At 32.2% G+C, this 18,130-nt stretch overlaps 1 protein-coding gene across 3 annotated transcripts in view; it reads left to right on the top strand.

Moving 5' to 3' along the window:
* The window catches only part of LOC125613920 (cytoplasmic dynein 2 heavy chain 1-like), a 121,011-nt gene that overhangs the window by 60,136 nt on the left and 42,745 nt on the right, over nucleotides 1–18,130 (top strand). For all 3 annotated transcript variants that reach the window (XM_048795762.1, XM_048795763.1, XM_048795764.1), the window contains 2 exons: nucleotides 10,289–10,498; nucleotides 15,556–15,645. In XM_048795762.1, the coding sequence (XP_048651719.1) occupies nucleotides 10,289–10,498; nucleotides 15,556–15,645 (300 nt within the window). The remainder of the gene's footprint in view (nucleotides 1–10,288; nucleotides 10,499–15,555; nucleotides 15,646–18,130) is intronic.

The following is an 18,130-nucleotide window of genomic DNA, read 5'->3' as shown; positions in this document are numbered from 1 at the left end:
TAGAAGAAGATCTTAGAAGATGGAAAAATATACCCTGTTCATGGATAGGCAGAACTAACATCATCAAAATGGCGATATTACCAAAAGTTCTCTATAGGTTTAATGCAATGCCAATCAAAATCCCAATGGCATTTCTTGTAGAAATGGATAAAGCAATCATGAAATTCATATGGAAAAATAAAAGACCCAGAATAGCAAAAGCAATTCTAAGCAGGAATTTCTTACATTCTTACACATAGCATTTAACCCTATGATTAGGACTTTTTTCTCCTTTTTTCATTCTCACAGAATGAAGCTAATTCTTTCCTATTCTTTTCTTTGAAAAAGTTTTTTGTTTTTTTAGATATATATGACAGTACAGTGCCCTGTTCTTTTACTGTAAAGGACACACAACCCAGAAAGTTCTAACTTCATTAGTAATTAACACAAACTTTAAAAATATATGATCCAATTTTTTTATAATGGTCGATTTCAGTAATCCTAAGCATTCTTTCTAAATCTCCAATCTGATCTTACCCTGCTGCCTCCCAAATCAATTTTACATAGGCAGTAGCCCATACTATATTTATGAGCTTTATGAACATTAATCTTTAATAAAGTAGGCTGAAATCACTTTGATTTTTTAAAAATTTTCCTTGTGAGACTGAATAATAAATATGTAAAGTTCTTTCATTGTAGGATTGGCTGCCTTTTCTATAATTAAGAATTGGGCTTTATTATTTCTTTAGGGAGAGATTAACTCACTCAAAATGAGCTAATGGGGTTTAGCCCTTAGGAGTGGAATAGATTCTTAGGCCACTGTGATGGCTAGCACTGCTTTGTTAATTCAGGTTTTGACTTTCTGCAGAAGGCTAAAACCAAATAAATATAGCCAGGCCTTCCTTGTAGTGGGGGAAATAAATAGTATGTGAATTTATTAATTACTCTCTTAGTGTTGTGAAATTTGCATCTCATTGAAATGAAAGAATACATGGTGCCTGGCTTAGCACTAGTAACCTCTAATTTAATGGCATTTCTAAAGCATTATTTTTAAATGTTGTTCTTTGTGTAAGATTTTTATTTCAATTTCACATGTAGCTAATTGACGATAGTATAAATAAATGTAGATCCATTTTTAGCTTTGAATTCTTTTCCTTCAACTCTTAGAAAATAATACTTATTAGTCTTCTTATTGAAGAAGTCTATAATCCGATTTTTATTTCTTTGTAACTGACTTTGATTTTTTTTCCTTTAGAATATTCTGTCTACTATCATAAATTTCTTTGTAATACATATAGGTATAGATTTTGGGGGTATTTTTTATTGTTGTTGTTGTTTTTCTTTTTATTTGGAGTATTAAACAGAACAGAAACAGTCTTTGTTCCTGTTACCTAGCTGAATTACATGCTATGAGATATCAGGTACCTATGTCCAGTGCTTGATATTGATTTTTTTTAAGCCCAGAAGTAGTGGCATGATTGATGATGATCTATTCAAGGTAAAGTAAAAAGAGGAGTTTGCAACCTAAATATCTCTGTAGCCTAACTGGCTCTATCCCTGACAGTTACCATATCCATCCATCCTCCTACTAACCAAATACTTGTCTCCCAGATGTTTTCTGTTCTTGTTGTACCCCATCTTCTGGGTTTAGTTTGTCTTTGTCAAATATGGAATTCAGAACTATGGCAGATAATTTTGTTCAAAAGTCAGCCGACTTTTTGAGATTTTATTTATTTGTAATATAAATATTATATCATTATCTTAAGTTCTTAATAGCCAAATCTTTCAAATATCTTGCAGTTCATCCTGCTATAATGTTTTGGGTTTTATTCTCTTTCCCATTTCCTTCCCAGTACCATTACCATGATTTAGGTTTCTGCTTTTTCTCATATGAATTATTGCAGAAAACTCCAAATTTCATTCTGCTTATGGTAAATACCTTCTCTGCATCATCCTTTATATCATTAGCAAAGTAATTTTCCAGAAGAAAACCTTTTTCCCCTCTCACAACTTGACTTCATAGCATCTTCCATAGAAAAGCAGATTTCAGTGCTATGGAACAAACCATAGTAGACCTGTCTGTGGGGACTTTCTAATAATCTTTCTTTCTCCCAGAATCTCCCTGCTCTGCAATAGCAATAAAGGCCAGGTAAAGTCTTCCTTCAACAGCCTTCTCAACTATTACTCATTTTCCTCTTCATGTTTCTGTAGTGCCAAGTTTTAACATAATCTTCATAAAAGTTGTGTTTGAAACTAGGGAAGGTAAAGTATGGCACTCAATTATGAATTCTCTAATTTGGGGAGAATTTCAAATTTTATGCATATAGATAATTGAAAGAACTGTTATTCTAGTTTTAGAGTTTTCATTTTTTCAGGTTATGGTTAATTGCTAGCTCAAATTAAAAGAAAAGTTATACTTACACAAAGAAAATAAATGAATGTTTGATGAAAAGAACAGGCAGTGCTCCAGATTCTAATCTTTTCCTATTAAGTGGTTCTGGACTTTCATTCTTAACTTTATCGTGAAGGAAAAAAAAGTAATAACCTCATTCCCTTCACTCATTTTTTCCTTCATTCATTATCAAATATGGGTTGAAGGATTGCTATGTGATAGTCACTATACCAGGTGTTAGTGATTTACATTAGAAATTATGTTGAAGATTATAATAACAAACAAAAGTACAGGTATTACAGTTCTTTGGGAGCCCTGGTGAGTGACTAATCTGAGAGGAAAGTCAACAAAGACTCCTTTTTGAAGGTTACATATTAAAGAATTCTCTAGAAGGAAAATAAAATCAATAGAATGTTATTCCAGGGAGAAGGAGAAGTCTGCCCTGATTATTATTCTAATCTAACTGTAGAAAAAAAATCTTAGGATCTTATTAGAGAGGGCTTAACGTCAGACTGGAGTAGTTACACTATCTTTTAGGCAGTAGTGTTATAATAAAACCAATGAGGTGGAGAGGTGATATGAAAAGGTTCATGTTTCATATAGGTAAATTGATGATATGGATTAGGTTAAGAAGCTGTTAGAAGCCTAAAGGTGGAGGGGATTTTAAATATTGTGGCACTGTGAACATGGAGTAAAAAGAGTCAAAAATATTTCAAAAGCAAAATCAATGTTCACAGAGGTGCTGGGTATATCTAATAAATAGAAGTGAACATATTTTGTAAAACATACAGACTCTTCATGGATTAAATGTTATCTTTATTTCTTTAAAGCTTTGGTATAGCAAGCTCTAGTAGTGTTTATGACATTAATCATATTCAAGATATTTTATTAGATATGATAGACAAGATATAATTTAGACTTTCATACTTGAAGGTTAAAACTGCATCTTTAATTTTTAGTGTCTGCTAGTGATCATATCTTTTTTAGAAAAGTAATATGTTATAATACATAATTTTTTATTGTTACATTGTTAAAAATTCATATGTTGTGATATTTTAAATTATCAGATGCACCATTTAACATCTCATTTCATGTAGCCTTCCCTGGTATTTGTTTCACATGCTTTATGTCAATAGAATTATATCTCTCAATAGAATTTATTGAGAGAAAAAAAGAGATGACAATTTTTTTTTTCCTGAAAAAGAGTTGAACCAGTAACTAGATTTCTTTGTCCACATTGGTAAGTAAATTTGTGTATCTGTCAGATTTAACTCGTAGACTCATAAGAGCTTAATTTCAAAAAAAAAAAAAATGCACTGAAGAGAAATGAAAACCTAGAGTACTAAAATAAAGTTAACAGGAGTGGTAATTTCTTATTTTCTTAAACTAAGAATATCTTTAAAATTGATGATTTCTTCCTCTTCATCTTGTTCAATTTTCTTTTTCTTTTTTTTCCCCCTAAGTTGAGGCAAATCATGATATATAATACTATATTTTTGTATACCTTCTTTGGATAAAAGCATTATTCAGTTGTGCTTAGAGGTTTCTTTATGCATTCCCAAAACATCTGAAACTCCATAAATTAAATAATTGTTTCAGTAAGTCCTAGGTGAAAAATTTCCCTTGTGATTTAGTACTTAGGAAAGCTTTTTATGCTCCCCATCCCCAAAGAAGTAATTTTAAATGACTCACTTTTTACCTGTGGAGTTTGTTAGCAAAGCAGAAAGAATACCAATTATTTTAACAGATAATTTAATATAGGGAATTGTTCACAAAAGTGTTGGAGAGCTGAAAACCAGAAACTAAACAGGAGTAGCTGATGTTTTCATGAAGCAACTACCTGCCCTAGAACTAGAAGAACAAAATGAACTGTCTGAGGTAATCAGAGAGAAAGACCTCAAAATAGGATATGCCTTTTTATTTGTACATATTGTTCATATTTTGTTCTTTTTGTTCTAATATTCTGCCTCTTGGTATGGGTGTTTAATTTTGTAATTCTTCCTTATTTTTTTCCCTTAAATACTGATGACTCTGTTACTGAGTTCCATTTTAAATGTATCCCACAAGTTTTGATATGTATATGTTCATAGCTATTCAGTTTTAAATATTTTATCAATTCCACTATGATATTTTATATAACATATTTTTAAATCATTCTCTCTTTCCTGACTACCTTATAGATTTTAACTTTAATCCATAGTAATTGGAAGAAAGGGTCTTAAGACATTGATATTTCAAGATTTGAAACTTGCTTTATGTCATCATTTTTCAAACTGTTTTATACTGTGTTTGAAAAGAATGTGTATTTTACTCTTCTTGACTGTTACACTCAAATTGTTCCTAAAATGAAGTTTTTAAAATATTATTTTCAAAACTTTACACTTATTTGATGGTTTTTTGACCATCAAAGTTTTATACAAATTCCTAATGAAACAAACTGTCTTCCTCAGAAATTGAGGGCAACTTCCTGATAACTTTTTTTTTTTTTATGCAGGATTTAAAACAGATATAAACTTCCTTATACTGTGAATAAAAACTTCCTTCTGCTGAAGACAGACACCAAAGGAGTTGATCTTGACAGGTTCTCTGGATATTTAAATCTGCAGATGCCATTTTCCTGCCTTTTGTCCCACTTTGCTCCCTCTTATAAAAGTTCTCCTCACCCTTAAGTTCTCTGAAAATGGTGTTTGCAGACCAAAAAAGAGAAAAAGAAGTTTTCTCTATCTTTCTTCAAGCTGGCTTTGAATATTCATTATAAAGTGATTCTATTTAGCTCTTATGATTTTTGTATTTTCTGATCTTAATAAATCTGTCAGCTTTTAAGTTATTATTTTCTAGATATATCTTTACTTATATTTTATCCTCAACTTTCTTGGATTTTGCTCAATTTTTAACTAGAACATTAAGTCAATTTATATAAATTTGGATTAGTTTATATTAACACACATTTTGTGTTTATTCTTTTTTTCCTTTCTTTGGACTGATTACTAATTAGGACTGTTGGTATTGCAAGTGATTGGGAAACCCAGGTCAAAGTGGCTGAGGCAAAATAGGGGGTTTTATTGTTTACACAGATGAAGAGGTATGAGAATATCCTTGCTTGCTGCAAGACACTTGCACAGGTGTCACAAACTGTGGTGCTCATTTGGTAATTGTAGCTATATTTGAATTGTAAATATTACTTGATTTGAATTTATTTTTAAGACTATGTAATAATCCAACATGTCATGAATATTCTTTATCCTTTGAGAATGTATGGATTATCTATATTTTTAGAATTTGAATTATTTTACATTAATTTTTTTAAAGTTTTATGAAGTCTTGTGGGAAATGGATTATGTTATAGTGCATATCACAATATACTTTGCTGTTTTCTGCTATACTTTTCCCACTCTCTAATTTATCGCAGTTTTCTTTACCATTTATTTTTCTCTAGTTTTTTAATCTTTCACTAATGAATAATTATTTAGACTCTACTATATGTTCTTTTTCTTCTTATTATTGCTAGACTTACAGCATTTTATTTGATAACCTCTAGATGGATACTGTTCAGTAGAAGCATAATATGTAGCACAAATGAGAGCTATATAGGCAATTTTTAATTAAAGCATTATATTTATATATATTTGGGTTTCTTTTGACAACATTTATACCTACAAGGAATTTGATTCAATCCCCATTCCTGCCTTTTCCTCTCCTCCTCCCTCTCAATTTCTCCTTCCTCCACTGATCTTCCTTTCACTTCTTCATTTACTTTTGATTGATACTATCTACATATATATAAAGGTGAAATTCCCTTTGGTACATTTATTCATGTATATATCATGATTTTGTTAGATTGCTTCCATATTTCTTTCCCTTCTTTCCTCCCTCTTGTTCACCTTCTCCATTGATCTTCCCTTGATCCTTATGATGTTTTTTTTCCATTTCTCCACCTTCTTCTTTCCCTTATTTTGCTCTAGCTTCCACACATGAAAGAAAACACTTAACCCTTTATTTTTCTGAGTCTGGCTTTTTTTGTTAGCATGATTTTTATCCATTCCCATCAGCTTGCCAGCAAATGCCATTATTTAATTCTTCTTTATGACTGAGGAAATCTCCATTATGTATATATACCATTTTCTGGATTCATTCATCTATTGATGGGCATATGGGTTGATTCCATAATTTAGCTATTGTGAATTGAACTGCTATAAATAGTGCAGCAGCTGTATTACTATAATATATTGATTTTAGATTTTCTCTCATTTTGTAGGCTTCATGCTCTTAATCATTTCCTTTGTTATCCTTTGTTGTACAGAAACTTTTTAATTTTATGGCATTTTACTTATTTATTCTTGTAGAGAAAGTTGGTACTTGCACCTTTATGATGGAATATTGACACTGTTTTCTTCTACCAGTTGCAAAGTTTCTGGTCTAATTTCTGATTCTTTAACCCATTCGATTTGATTTTTGTATAGTGTGAAAGATAGGAATCGAACTTCATTCTACTACATATAGCCTTTTTAACTAATAGGGGTAGGAAAACTGGATATCTTTTCTCTAACATATATTTTTGGCATCCTTGTCAAGTATTAGATGGTTATAAGTATGTGGGTTTGTCTGTGTCTTATTCTATTCCTTTGTTCTTCATGTCTATTTTGTTGGAAATACCATACTGTTTTTGCAACTATAGCTCTGTAGTGTAATTTGAGATCAGGTATTGTGATGTCTCCTGCATCACTTTTCTTGTTAAGAATTGCCTTGGCTATTAAAAAAAAAGTTTAAATTTACCAAAATAAATAGATTAAATAATAGGGTATGAAGAGGTGGTCAAAACTATTGGCAAAGATGGATTTTCATTCTTTGTATTTGTTTTTGGCTTTGTAACCCAGAGGTCCAATGCCTTTGTTGTTCTTGCTTAGCTGCCAGGTTTTGTGGCTAGCAGACATACCTGGTCGCAGTATCTCAGCTTCCAGTCCCCTCATGCACGGTAGGCTAGCACAGTTTAGGTACTGCTAAATTGTGTATTACTGAGGTGCAGGTGTTGCAGTGTTCTAAAATGGAAATTCCAGTAATTGGGGTTTAATCTAGACCAAACTTTGGAACTCTAGGTGACTGTTAAAGAGTCGATCCACACGCACTATTGCAGGGGAGATGCCAGCCTCTGCAGGATGTCTGATCTCTAGGGTCTCTGGTAAAATCCAGTGTTAGGCATAGGAACAAAACTTTTACAAGTTTCAGCTTCTCTGCTATGAATATGAAATACCAAGTATTGGCCTTGGATCACAGATGTTCCTGTATAGCTGCTCTAGCACCAGCAACAATGGTAGCTTTCTCACCAACAATGGGACCTTTTTCTCTTGGGATTCAGAGCCTGAATGGTCCATGCAAAATTTTCTTTGTGCCTATTTTAGTCTCTCTGGTTCAGATGCCTTCCTAGAAGTTTTTTTGGTTAGTTGCTGGGGTTCCTGATCTCCTGTCTCCCATTGGTAGGAGGGGGGGAGGACAGTTTTATAGGGAGTGCACTGGGGGCTCCTTTCTCTGGTATTGCAAGTGCAGCTAGTGGATACTTTTTCCCATAGGGCAAGCAGAAACTTTCCCCAGTGATGGGGAGCACCCAACCCAGCCTTCCCAAGTAAGCACTGGCCATTTTTCAAGCCTAGAAGGCTATCCCTCCCAGGGAGTTATTCTTGGATTTGCTTTCACTGATTTTCTTCCTCTACTGACTATTAAAATCAGCCTTCCTCACTAATCCACAGGTTACCCCAAGTCAATTCTTTATTTTTTCATTTCTTTGTCACATCATCTCCTTTGTGTGCACTGCTCAACTCCCCCTCCCCCCTTTCCACTCTGCTGGTGCTTCTCTAATGTATTATTTCTTATATTCAAGTTTCTGACTTATCTCTATAGTTTTGGGGGTTTTGTTTTAATACAGTTCGCTATTAATTTTCAGTGAGTTCCCCTAGTTACCCACCTGACTGAGAAGCCATCTTCCCGTTTTATAAGTCTGGTGCTGAGGAGCTACTGGGATTTGCACCCTTTCTCTAATTGCCATCTTCTTTCCTTAGTATGCAATTTTAAATTTTCTAGGACCCACACTTAAAATGTAGAAACAGATGATATTGATTTGATTAATATATTTTATTTCACATGATATATCCAAAATATTAGTATTGCAACATTCATATAAAAAGTATGCAATATTTTACATATTTTTTTTGTTTTTGATATCCCATGTACATTTTACATTTACTTGGCAAGTTGAATTTTAGTAATTATTGATAGTTACTCTTTTAAATCAAAATTTTAAAAAGTTTAGTACATCATGCTTTCTATTTGCTTGGATGATAGATAAATGGAATCTAACTTGAATGTTGTAAGTTTGGGTATTCTTGATTTAAATGATGCATGTTTGTCATTATCAAACCTAATAGAATAGCAATAAAATCCAAACTCTAAATAATTTGCTCATTTGCTTGCTAATATTGATGAATGTTTAAAGACCAAATATCATACATTTCTAGGAAGTCTCTTAATGTTAAGAATTCCAGAAGGTCTATAGCCCAAATTTTGTTCTAGTTGATTAAGGTTGGAAATGTGTAAGTATTATTTATTTAATGCTGTCATCCAAAGTTAATTCTATTCAATTTTTGATAATATGATACTTTTTTCCCTTTGAACTCAGTTGACTTTGTAGTTATTTATATACATGTATGTACACTATGTGTGTGAAATCAAAATTTCAATAATATTAATATTTTTATAGAGTAATTGAAATAAAAATAGCACATTTAAGCCCATATCCTAAATTTGATTTCAGGTCTGATTTTATGCTAATACAATATATTTAATGACAATAATCACTATTACATTAGTAAATTATTTATTATGCTAAATGGATAAAATAGGGACAGTGCTATTGCAGACCATGTGGATATGGCAACCAGTTAAACAAAGAGAAAGGATTTTGACTAGGATTGTAAGACTATATAGAGAAAACTAGGATAACATCAGGTTAGAGAACAGGACTTCACAGTTATCTCTTACACTTTAAGAAAACTATGAAAGGGGGCTGGGATTGTGGCTCAGTGGCAGACCACTTGCCTAGCACGTGTGAGGCTCTGGGTTTGATTCTCAGCACCACATATCAATAAATAAAATAGATCTTCATTGACAATTTAAAAAATATTTTAAAAACAAAGCTACTGAAAGGTTTTTTTAATTTTAAAAATAATCATAGAATCATTTAAGCTATTTTAAAATAGCCTTGAGTTTTTCTTAAAAATCTGAGAAACTTACCACAAGAATGGGATGCTAATTAGAATAAGTTATACTCCATTATGATTAACATGTCAAAATATACTGTCGTGTATATCTAAAAGTACAAATTTTAAAAATGTCAAAAAATTTTTTGAGAAACTCCCAAATTTCAATATACCACATCACACATTTCCCTCTGTTAAAGTACAGATATAAAAAAGAAACATGAAGATACAATACTGACTGGTCTTGACCACAAGATGTTTAGTGTAGTTTTCTGCTGCATGTATAGGTAGCATTCAGATTAAAACATCTGTTTGCATTTTGTATTTAAACCATGATTCTTTTTCTGTTCTCTTTTGGGTGATGGAGTGTAACTTTCCTGCTCTGCATGTTGGCTTATAGGGTCCTGTTTCTTCTACTATCTTCCTATTGTTACTGACTCCTGCTTCTCATTGTGGTTTCCCTTTTACCATTCTCACCCCATATGCCACTTTAAATGTTGGTAAACTCCAAAATTCCTTTTTGTAGTCTTAATAAATTTGCCCATTCATAAAGCAACAGTATTTTAAAACAGTTTTACAACAGAACAATAAAAGGTTATAATAACTTTTTAAATGTTTTACTATATCAGTGGTTTGTGCTACTTTTCAGTAAATGACATTTTTCTTTTAGAATTCAAATCTGATTCATCAGAAAGTGTCTCCTCCTAATGATCGGCAAGGATCTCCAATATTATCATTCATCCTTCTAGAACAATATAATGCCATTCGTTTAGTACAAAGTGTGCATCAGTCTCTTGCTGCCCTCAGCAAAGTCATCAGAGGAACTACCTTACTGAGTTCAGAAGTCCAAAAATTGGCAAGTGCTTTATTAAACCAAAAGGTAAGCCAATACTGTATGTTTTTATTTCATTATTTAAGTAGGTCTTTATTTGTTGGATTCTTGTGGTTAATAACAGACAACTGAAGTCAAAATGGTTGAAGTCATGTGGAAGTTTATTGGCTCAGATAGAGTCTTAGTGGTAGTTAGCATTAAATCAGCTTGATGGAGCTTAAAATTGTCATTAAGGATCTCAGTTTATGCTATCTATCTCTTCTGTATATGTAATGAAATCTATGTTAATTTCACTTTGGAGCAAGTCCTCTCTATATATGGTGATAGACTACCAACAGAGAGAACATCTTTTTCTTGGTAACTCGAGCAAAAATCTTGGGATATACTTTGATCCAAACCAGTTTGAATGTTGTTCCTTTTTCCATGCTAATTCTGTGGGCAGGACATGCAAAACTTTCATTTGTGTAGGGGTTCAACCAACAAATACCTATTCCTGGAGGTGGGGATGGTTTCATCTGTAACACATATACTGAGATTAAGTGAGATATAGCTATCCAGTAAAAAATCAGGATATGTTCAGCAGCAGCAGAAGAAATAAACACTTCTACTAAATAATTAGTTCCCTTTAAATGATAGTAAAAATCACGCAGTTCAGATTAATTGAAGAGACAAAAAATTTGGAAGGGTGTTTGTAGACTGATTTTTAGCCATTTGGAGAATATGAATTTTACAGCACTTGGAGTCTAGAAAAGATTTCAGTAGGGCAATCAAAAGTTTTTCTTTTCTGCTATGTATACTCAATATAAGGAAACTTGTAGTAGTCTGTCTAAATGTCCTATCTATTTTAATATAAAAATGTAGCCTATCTATAATTTCCTACATCTCTCTACCATTAAGAAGACATTCAACACTCTTCTATTCTCTCTCATGGATATTTTATGTAGAAATAATACAGTATAGCAAAATAGCTAAGTATGTGGCCTCCAGAATGTGTCTACAAATTAGTAGGTATGTAACCTTAGGGCGGTTCTGTGAACATCTCCAAACTGTTTTTCTCACTTGTAAAATAAGGATAATAATGGTACCTACTTCATGTGATTCTTTTGATAGTTAAATATGGGTAAAGTACTTGGCTCATAGCAAACACACTTTTAAAATAGTTGTTTTTGTTAATTTGGAGAATTTCATTATAAACAGAACAACTCATGATGTATTTCAGTTTATGGAAGTTGGGATACTTTGTACATCACTTTCAGTAAGAAATAGTTACAGCCTGGAACCATGGTATTTCAAGAGATTTTATGTGATATAAATAATAAAATAATATAAAATGTAATTGCCAACTTTGGTTTCTTATTTTACTTCTACTGTTAACATCTGGGTAAACTTTGGCATAAATACCTGAAAGAAAATAATAACTTTAAATCATTTTCTATGAATCAAATATAATATGGCTTAGATTAGATCCTTCTGAAAGACAAAGAACTAAAGGGGCTTAATTATATGAAAATCCTTTCTTAAGACCAAAATATTTTACAAAGGGGTCATAAAATTTTATTTATTTTTTCCCTTTTCCCTGAACCATTAAGATCTTCTAAATATTTTCTAATTTGGCTTAGCAATAGGCAATAACAATAGAATCAGATGGCTTATTTCCTAATTAAAATGTGTTTATATAAGATGTGGATAATTTTAATATGTCATTTATCACCTTCTATATTACACAGGAATAAATACAGCCTTCAAACATAATACTCCCTTTGATATAATTTTATCATTTTTGTGAGAATGAATTTGTTAAAAGCCTTTCAAATGATGAAAAGTTCATTTTGCAAATATATTTAAACTATATCATAATAGTATTTATAGAAATAGTTTAAGATGTTTACTAAAACTCAAATGAGAGTAGACTGACTTTCACAAAAACAAGGTGAGTAAAATACTTTGTTTACTTTCTAATGAGTTTTAATGAAATTGAGAATTCAGTACTAACCTATTTCAGAATAAAAATTTAATTTTTTGTTACATTTGAATGTGACAGCTTCTGTATTATGTGATATGATTTCAAGTTATTTAGGAAATAGATCATTAATTGACATTTTCTTTAATGTACCTGGCATGAATGACAAAGGAATTTTTCTAGAAAGAATTATGATTCTTTTATTCCTTTGATAATTTCTGGGGTTATGCCTAATCTATTTTTTTAAATGAAGAAACAATAACTTATAATTAATGAAGACATTGTAAAATACTGTTTTCTTTTATATGGTAGAACATGGGTTTTAAGGTAAGTGCAATGGTAACTTACCATTTGTAGATATTAAAAGGTTGTATTGCAGTTCTTACAACATTAATTGAATTCTTTTTAAAGGCAATATGTGCAACTCCAGAGGCAGAGGCTGAGGCTGGAGGGTCACAAGTTTAGGTCAGCCTCAGCAACTAAGTGAGGCCCTAAGCAACTTCATGAGACTCTGACTCAAAATTTAAAATTTTTAAAAAGCCTAAGGATGTGGCTCAGTGGTAAGGTGCCTCTGGGTTCATTCTTCAGTATCCCTCTTCTCACCAAAAAGGCAAGTAAAGTCAACATATATATTGGCTACACATTTCAACTTTCCTAATCATACTTGTTGGTAATACTACATGGCTTTTTATCTTTTTAAACCAGGGAATCCTTCAATAGTAGAGCAAAATTCTAGTGTCTCCTAAATTAAAAAAAAAAACTACTGGATTTTAACTTTTTGGATCACTTTAAAAATTGAAATGGATGCAGTTTTAAAATATGCATATACATAGTTTTATTATATAATTTCAGGAGGAGTAAGAGCTAACATCTTTCTGTGTGAGGGTCTGCTTTATAGCAGAGGTTTCAGAGTGTGTGTGCAGGTGGATTAAAAAGGAAATCAGGAGACTTTTGAGGTGAACATATTGTCAGTTTGGGATTTTAAGTTTACACAAGTCTAAATACTAGAGATTCAAATGAATGTATAATTGGGAATTGTTTGTCAACTTTTTATGTAGTTTGGACGCACATAGCAAGATGTTTAAACATGAGTGCACATGCTTGGTATCTAGTTTGTGTTTCGATGAATAGCCGGCTAATACTATCAAAGATAAAGCAAACTAATGGATTTGACCTCAAGTTTTTTTTTTTTTAACCTGAGACAGTTTATTGATTTGTTGCGTTAATGCCAGAAATTACTGAGACTAGCTCAGTAATTGTTCAAGTTCTGATTTATATTAGTATTCATATATGCTGTGATGAACAATTACTGTGGAAGCAAAATGCCTTGCATTAATAATCACAATTACCTAAATTCTATTAAATTCATAGTGTGTTGAATTTGTTTTATTGTTATGACTCATTTAACAGTGTGGTAAATTATGGAAATTATTGTTAGTTTTATAATGTTTATAGATCAAATTTTAATGTAAACCTTCAGCCCATTTACTACTGCTCTTGATGCACATTCATTAAGATTGATAAATTTATATAAATTATTGTGACCACAATGTGTCTACGTATGTTCATATCTACATTAAAGAATGGCAAATGATATTGGCCTAAATGAATGTAATATAGAAATAATCCACAAAATTTTAAACTCTCCAGGAAAGTAAAAGCTTAGAGATTCATTATTGACATTGATATATTCCACATATAGACATTCAATATATTTTTATTAGATTTCATTACATGAAATACAATTTACAGATTATCATCTTACTTTCTGAATGTTTGATGATAAACTTATCTTTCTCTCCAAAGCTAATCTTCATTATAAGCATTTTTAATGTGTTCAGGTTTATACATATACTAAGCTAAAGATGCTATGAATTGTCTGTATTTTAAAGACAAATACTGTCTTAATTTGTACTTATGTACCAAAGAATCATGGAACAGGAGGCTCAAACAACAAAAATTTATTTTTCACAGTCTCGAGGCTGGAAAGGCCTAGATCAAGGTGCTGACAGTTATGGAACAGCACCTTTAAGATTCATTGAAGTCTTATTGTTTAACAGAGGCTCTGCAAAGTGTATCCTAGTAGTCTTTATGATACTCTTATCTTAGATTCTTCCTCCTTTTAAGTCTACAAAGTCCCTTGGGTTTCCACAAACATTCTCTGTTTTCACTTATACTCTTCTAAATGTCCTTCCAGTTCAACCCACCACCCAGTTGTAAAGCCATAGGTTTTTGTTAAGGTAGCATTCTACTTTTAGGTATCAAAATTTATCAGGTAAGTCTTACTGCAGAACAAATTTACCAAATCTTATTTTAAAACCATTTCATTTTAAATGTTTATTTTTAGCTTAAAAATCTGAAATCTGGGTAGGGTTTTAGAGAGAAAACTTGTCTCGTTCACACAGTCACTGATATGGCTGGTAAGTCTTCACTGGTTCAGAGCTGGGAGCCTTTATTGCTATACATGTGAGCCTGTCCAAGAACATTTAGATGAAAAAATGACTGAGTTTCAAAAGACAAGAAATATAAGCAACAGTTTCTTATAGCTTAGACCTGGAAATTAGCACAGCATCACTTCCAACTAGTTACTGGGCCAGTATTCGAGGAGAGGAACTTAAATCTCAAGTCTCAATACAGGCATTAAGGGATTTAGGTTCTTGTTTTATAATCACAACTATTTTAAATTCAAAGCATAATTGTGACCTTAATCTACCATATATTTTAGAAGGTTTATTTCACTCCTCCAATGAGACTAGATGTTTTCTAAGGCCCCTTTCTACTCTAAGTCTGGTTATTATATAATTTTCATTGTTGATATATTCTAGATAGGAGTAGTTTCTCAACTATATAATCACAGTATTTTGGGGTGATGCTTTCTCTGTTATTATCATACTTCAGGAAAATGATTTTAAGAATTTTATTTTTTGAAGAAATTTTCCTTAAGAATTCTCCTTTTAAGGAAATGTATTAACTTATTCTATGTCATTGTATTTTAATGAAATCAAGGAAAACAGAAATATTAATAAGAAGGAATCATGATATGTATAATGTGAATTATGTCAGATTTTATCCCCATCACAGTAATGTTGAAGGTCTTTTATATGTAATATACATAAAGTTAATTTTGGCCCCTTTTAAATTCCAGTGTCCCCTCATATGGCAGAACAAGTGGGAAGGCCCAGAAGATCCCTTACAGTACCTTAGAGGTCTTGTAGCTCGTGCCCTTGCAATACAGGTAAGACTAAATTATTTAGTAATTAATAATTGCATGAGTGTATGGCCATTGTATTATACAATCTTTTTGCTGATAACTATGAGACTGACATGATTTTGTATATAAACTATCAGATATTTTCATATTCTGCCATTTTTATTACTTACTGTTGAGCCTGGTTTGAATCCTCTGATGTAAACATATCATTCTTTGGTAACAAGCATATTTCACTCTTGCACTAGGCTTTTCAGTCACTTCACGGATAGTATTCTACTTCATCACGCTCTTTTCTGATCCTGGAATGCACGGTATATAACTTTAACCATTCTCTTCCCACCTTTCCAGTGTCCTAACTCACTTTTCTTCCCTCTTCATCCTTTCTGGAAATCTTTGAACTTGGGGCAGTCTCTGTTCATATACAGACTGCTAATCTCTGCTAGTGGCATGGGAGATGAGAAATGTTTAGATGTGAAATGTATTAGATGGGCCCTGAGCATTGCTTCCATATTCCATTATAATGTTTTAAACTTTACTACTTTCCTTAAGATTCCACTTTGTCACAGACTTGATTTTAGAGAAAATTCAAGCTGTGGGGCATGAGTGCTTAAAAATTCCTACCCTTCTCTCCCATCTACAAATTTGTTCAGTGTTACACTCCTCATCTTTGTTCATGTTTATATTAGAAGTTGACCTGCTATTGAAGACTCAATGTAGGTGATTCCTTATCTCTTTAGAAAACTTCCAGAGGGTCTTTCCTTGTTCTTCTCTTTTTTCATCTTTCCAAGTCTTTTCATTCAGTTTGCCAGCCCACAAGTAGGACTCATTTGAAGACATGAGGATGCATTCAAAATGTTTGTTTGCTTTCTGTTCTCTAGGCTGTAGAATTATTGGAGAAAAAGTAATAGAGTAGAAAATGAAAATTATCAGGTAGAGAAGAATCATGCAGTGCCTTTCCCTCTCTCTGTCTGCTGAGTATGTACCTGGAAATACTCTATCAATGCTGGAAGAATGGAAGGAAAAAAGGATGGAGAAGGGGAAGAGGGAAGGACAAATACTGTCATTTTAGAAAAATATCGGAATGCTCTGAAGTTCTTTGTATGTTATAATGGCATGGTTGTGATAAATTCATATATTTCTCAGTGTTATTTGCTTTAGATTATTTTCATAAAGAACTTGTGTTTCTTTTATTTGCTAAAAATAGTGGCTCATATTATACTATGTATGTAAGTACACTCAAATTTGTTGTCTTATATTGTTAATACTGAAGTTAATATCCTTTAAAGCAGTTTTACATGAATTATTGTAATTGGCACAACTATTTAAAGTAAGTATATTGAAGACTGGCCACAAAATCTGAACACTTTTCCTCTTTATTTTTCTTGAAAGCTTTATAGGCATTTAATCTTAATTGTAATAATAAATTTTCAAGAAGTTTCAGGCTTTATCATAGTTTACCCATCTTTCCAATCAGGGAATAGGTAATATTTCTCACTTTCATCATCTCTTTGGGATATTTTGTTTTTCTGGGCTAAACTTGTTTTCATTTGTAAATGTAGAAAAATGTCCACCTCCCCAAAGTGACCTTTATTGTTTGGGATTTGCATTCCATCTTTCAATGACCTGTTGATTCTATTGTTTTCACTTATGCCTTCTCTATTTCACAGAAAAATATCCAGAGCAGCTTGTGATGGTTAGAGAACAATGTAGCTCCCTAGTTGAAAAGGGTGGGTACATGTCATGGTGGTGTGGCAGGGAGAATAAGAGATACTATTTGCAAGGTTCTTTGAAATTGGCAGCTGTGGCTTCTTATAAAAGTGTATGAACACATTGAATATAAATAAATACATAGCAGCTTGAGCCCAGGTCCATGCAAAATTTAAGACCTCAAAACCTTGCAATTTGGCATAGAACACCAGTATGAAGAGAACAAGCAACTGAAAATATTATATGTAGTGCTAGTTTATTATAGAGATTTTATGTAAATAAGCTAAGGCTAACAAGGGTCAAGAATGGCATTCCTTCACTCAGGCAAAAAAAAAAAAATTAAACTGGCACTATATGCTAGGCCATGTGAAATGTTAGATATAATGATTACTGAAAATATATTTTTCTGCCTCAAATTTTTTATATTTCTCACATTCATCCACTTTGGCATCTAAAAAATTTATAAATGTGATTAATGCTTTTCTGATGCCAAACACTATGAAACTGATGATGTCAAGGGGTAAACATGATAGACATATATATCTTGTCCCAAAGAAGCTATCCTTATAGTTTATCAGAAAAGGTAGCATTGAATAAACAACAGAGTAGGGAAGTCAGTACTCTGGGAACAAAGAGCCATAGTGCTTAACCTAAAGAGATTCAAGGAAGTGACGCTTCAGGTGAGAACTTTGTAGGAACAACTCAGGTGAACAGAAGGAAGAATGTGGCAGATAGAAGGAAAGTCATAGTCAAGAGTAAGCCTTGTGGTTTCAAGAAACCAAAAAAGCAGAGTAAAGAAGGG

This window comes from Marmota marmota, unplaced genomic scaffold, assembly GCF_001458135.2.
Source record: "Marmota marmota marmota unplaced genomic scaffold, marMar, whole genome shotgun sequence".
Taxonomy (NCBI): Eukaryota; Metazoa; Chordata; class Mammalia; order Rodentia; family Sciuridae; genus Marmota; species Marmota marmota.
Note: the sequence above shows the minus strand (reverse complement) of the source record. Positions and strands in the feature narration are given on the sequence as shown.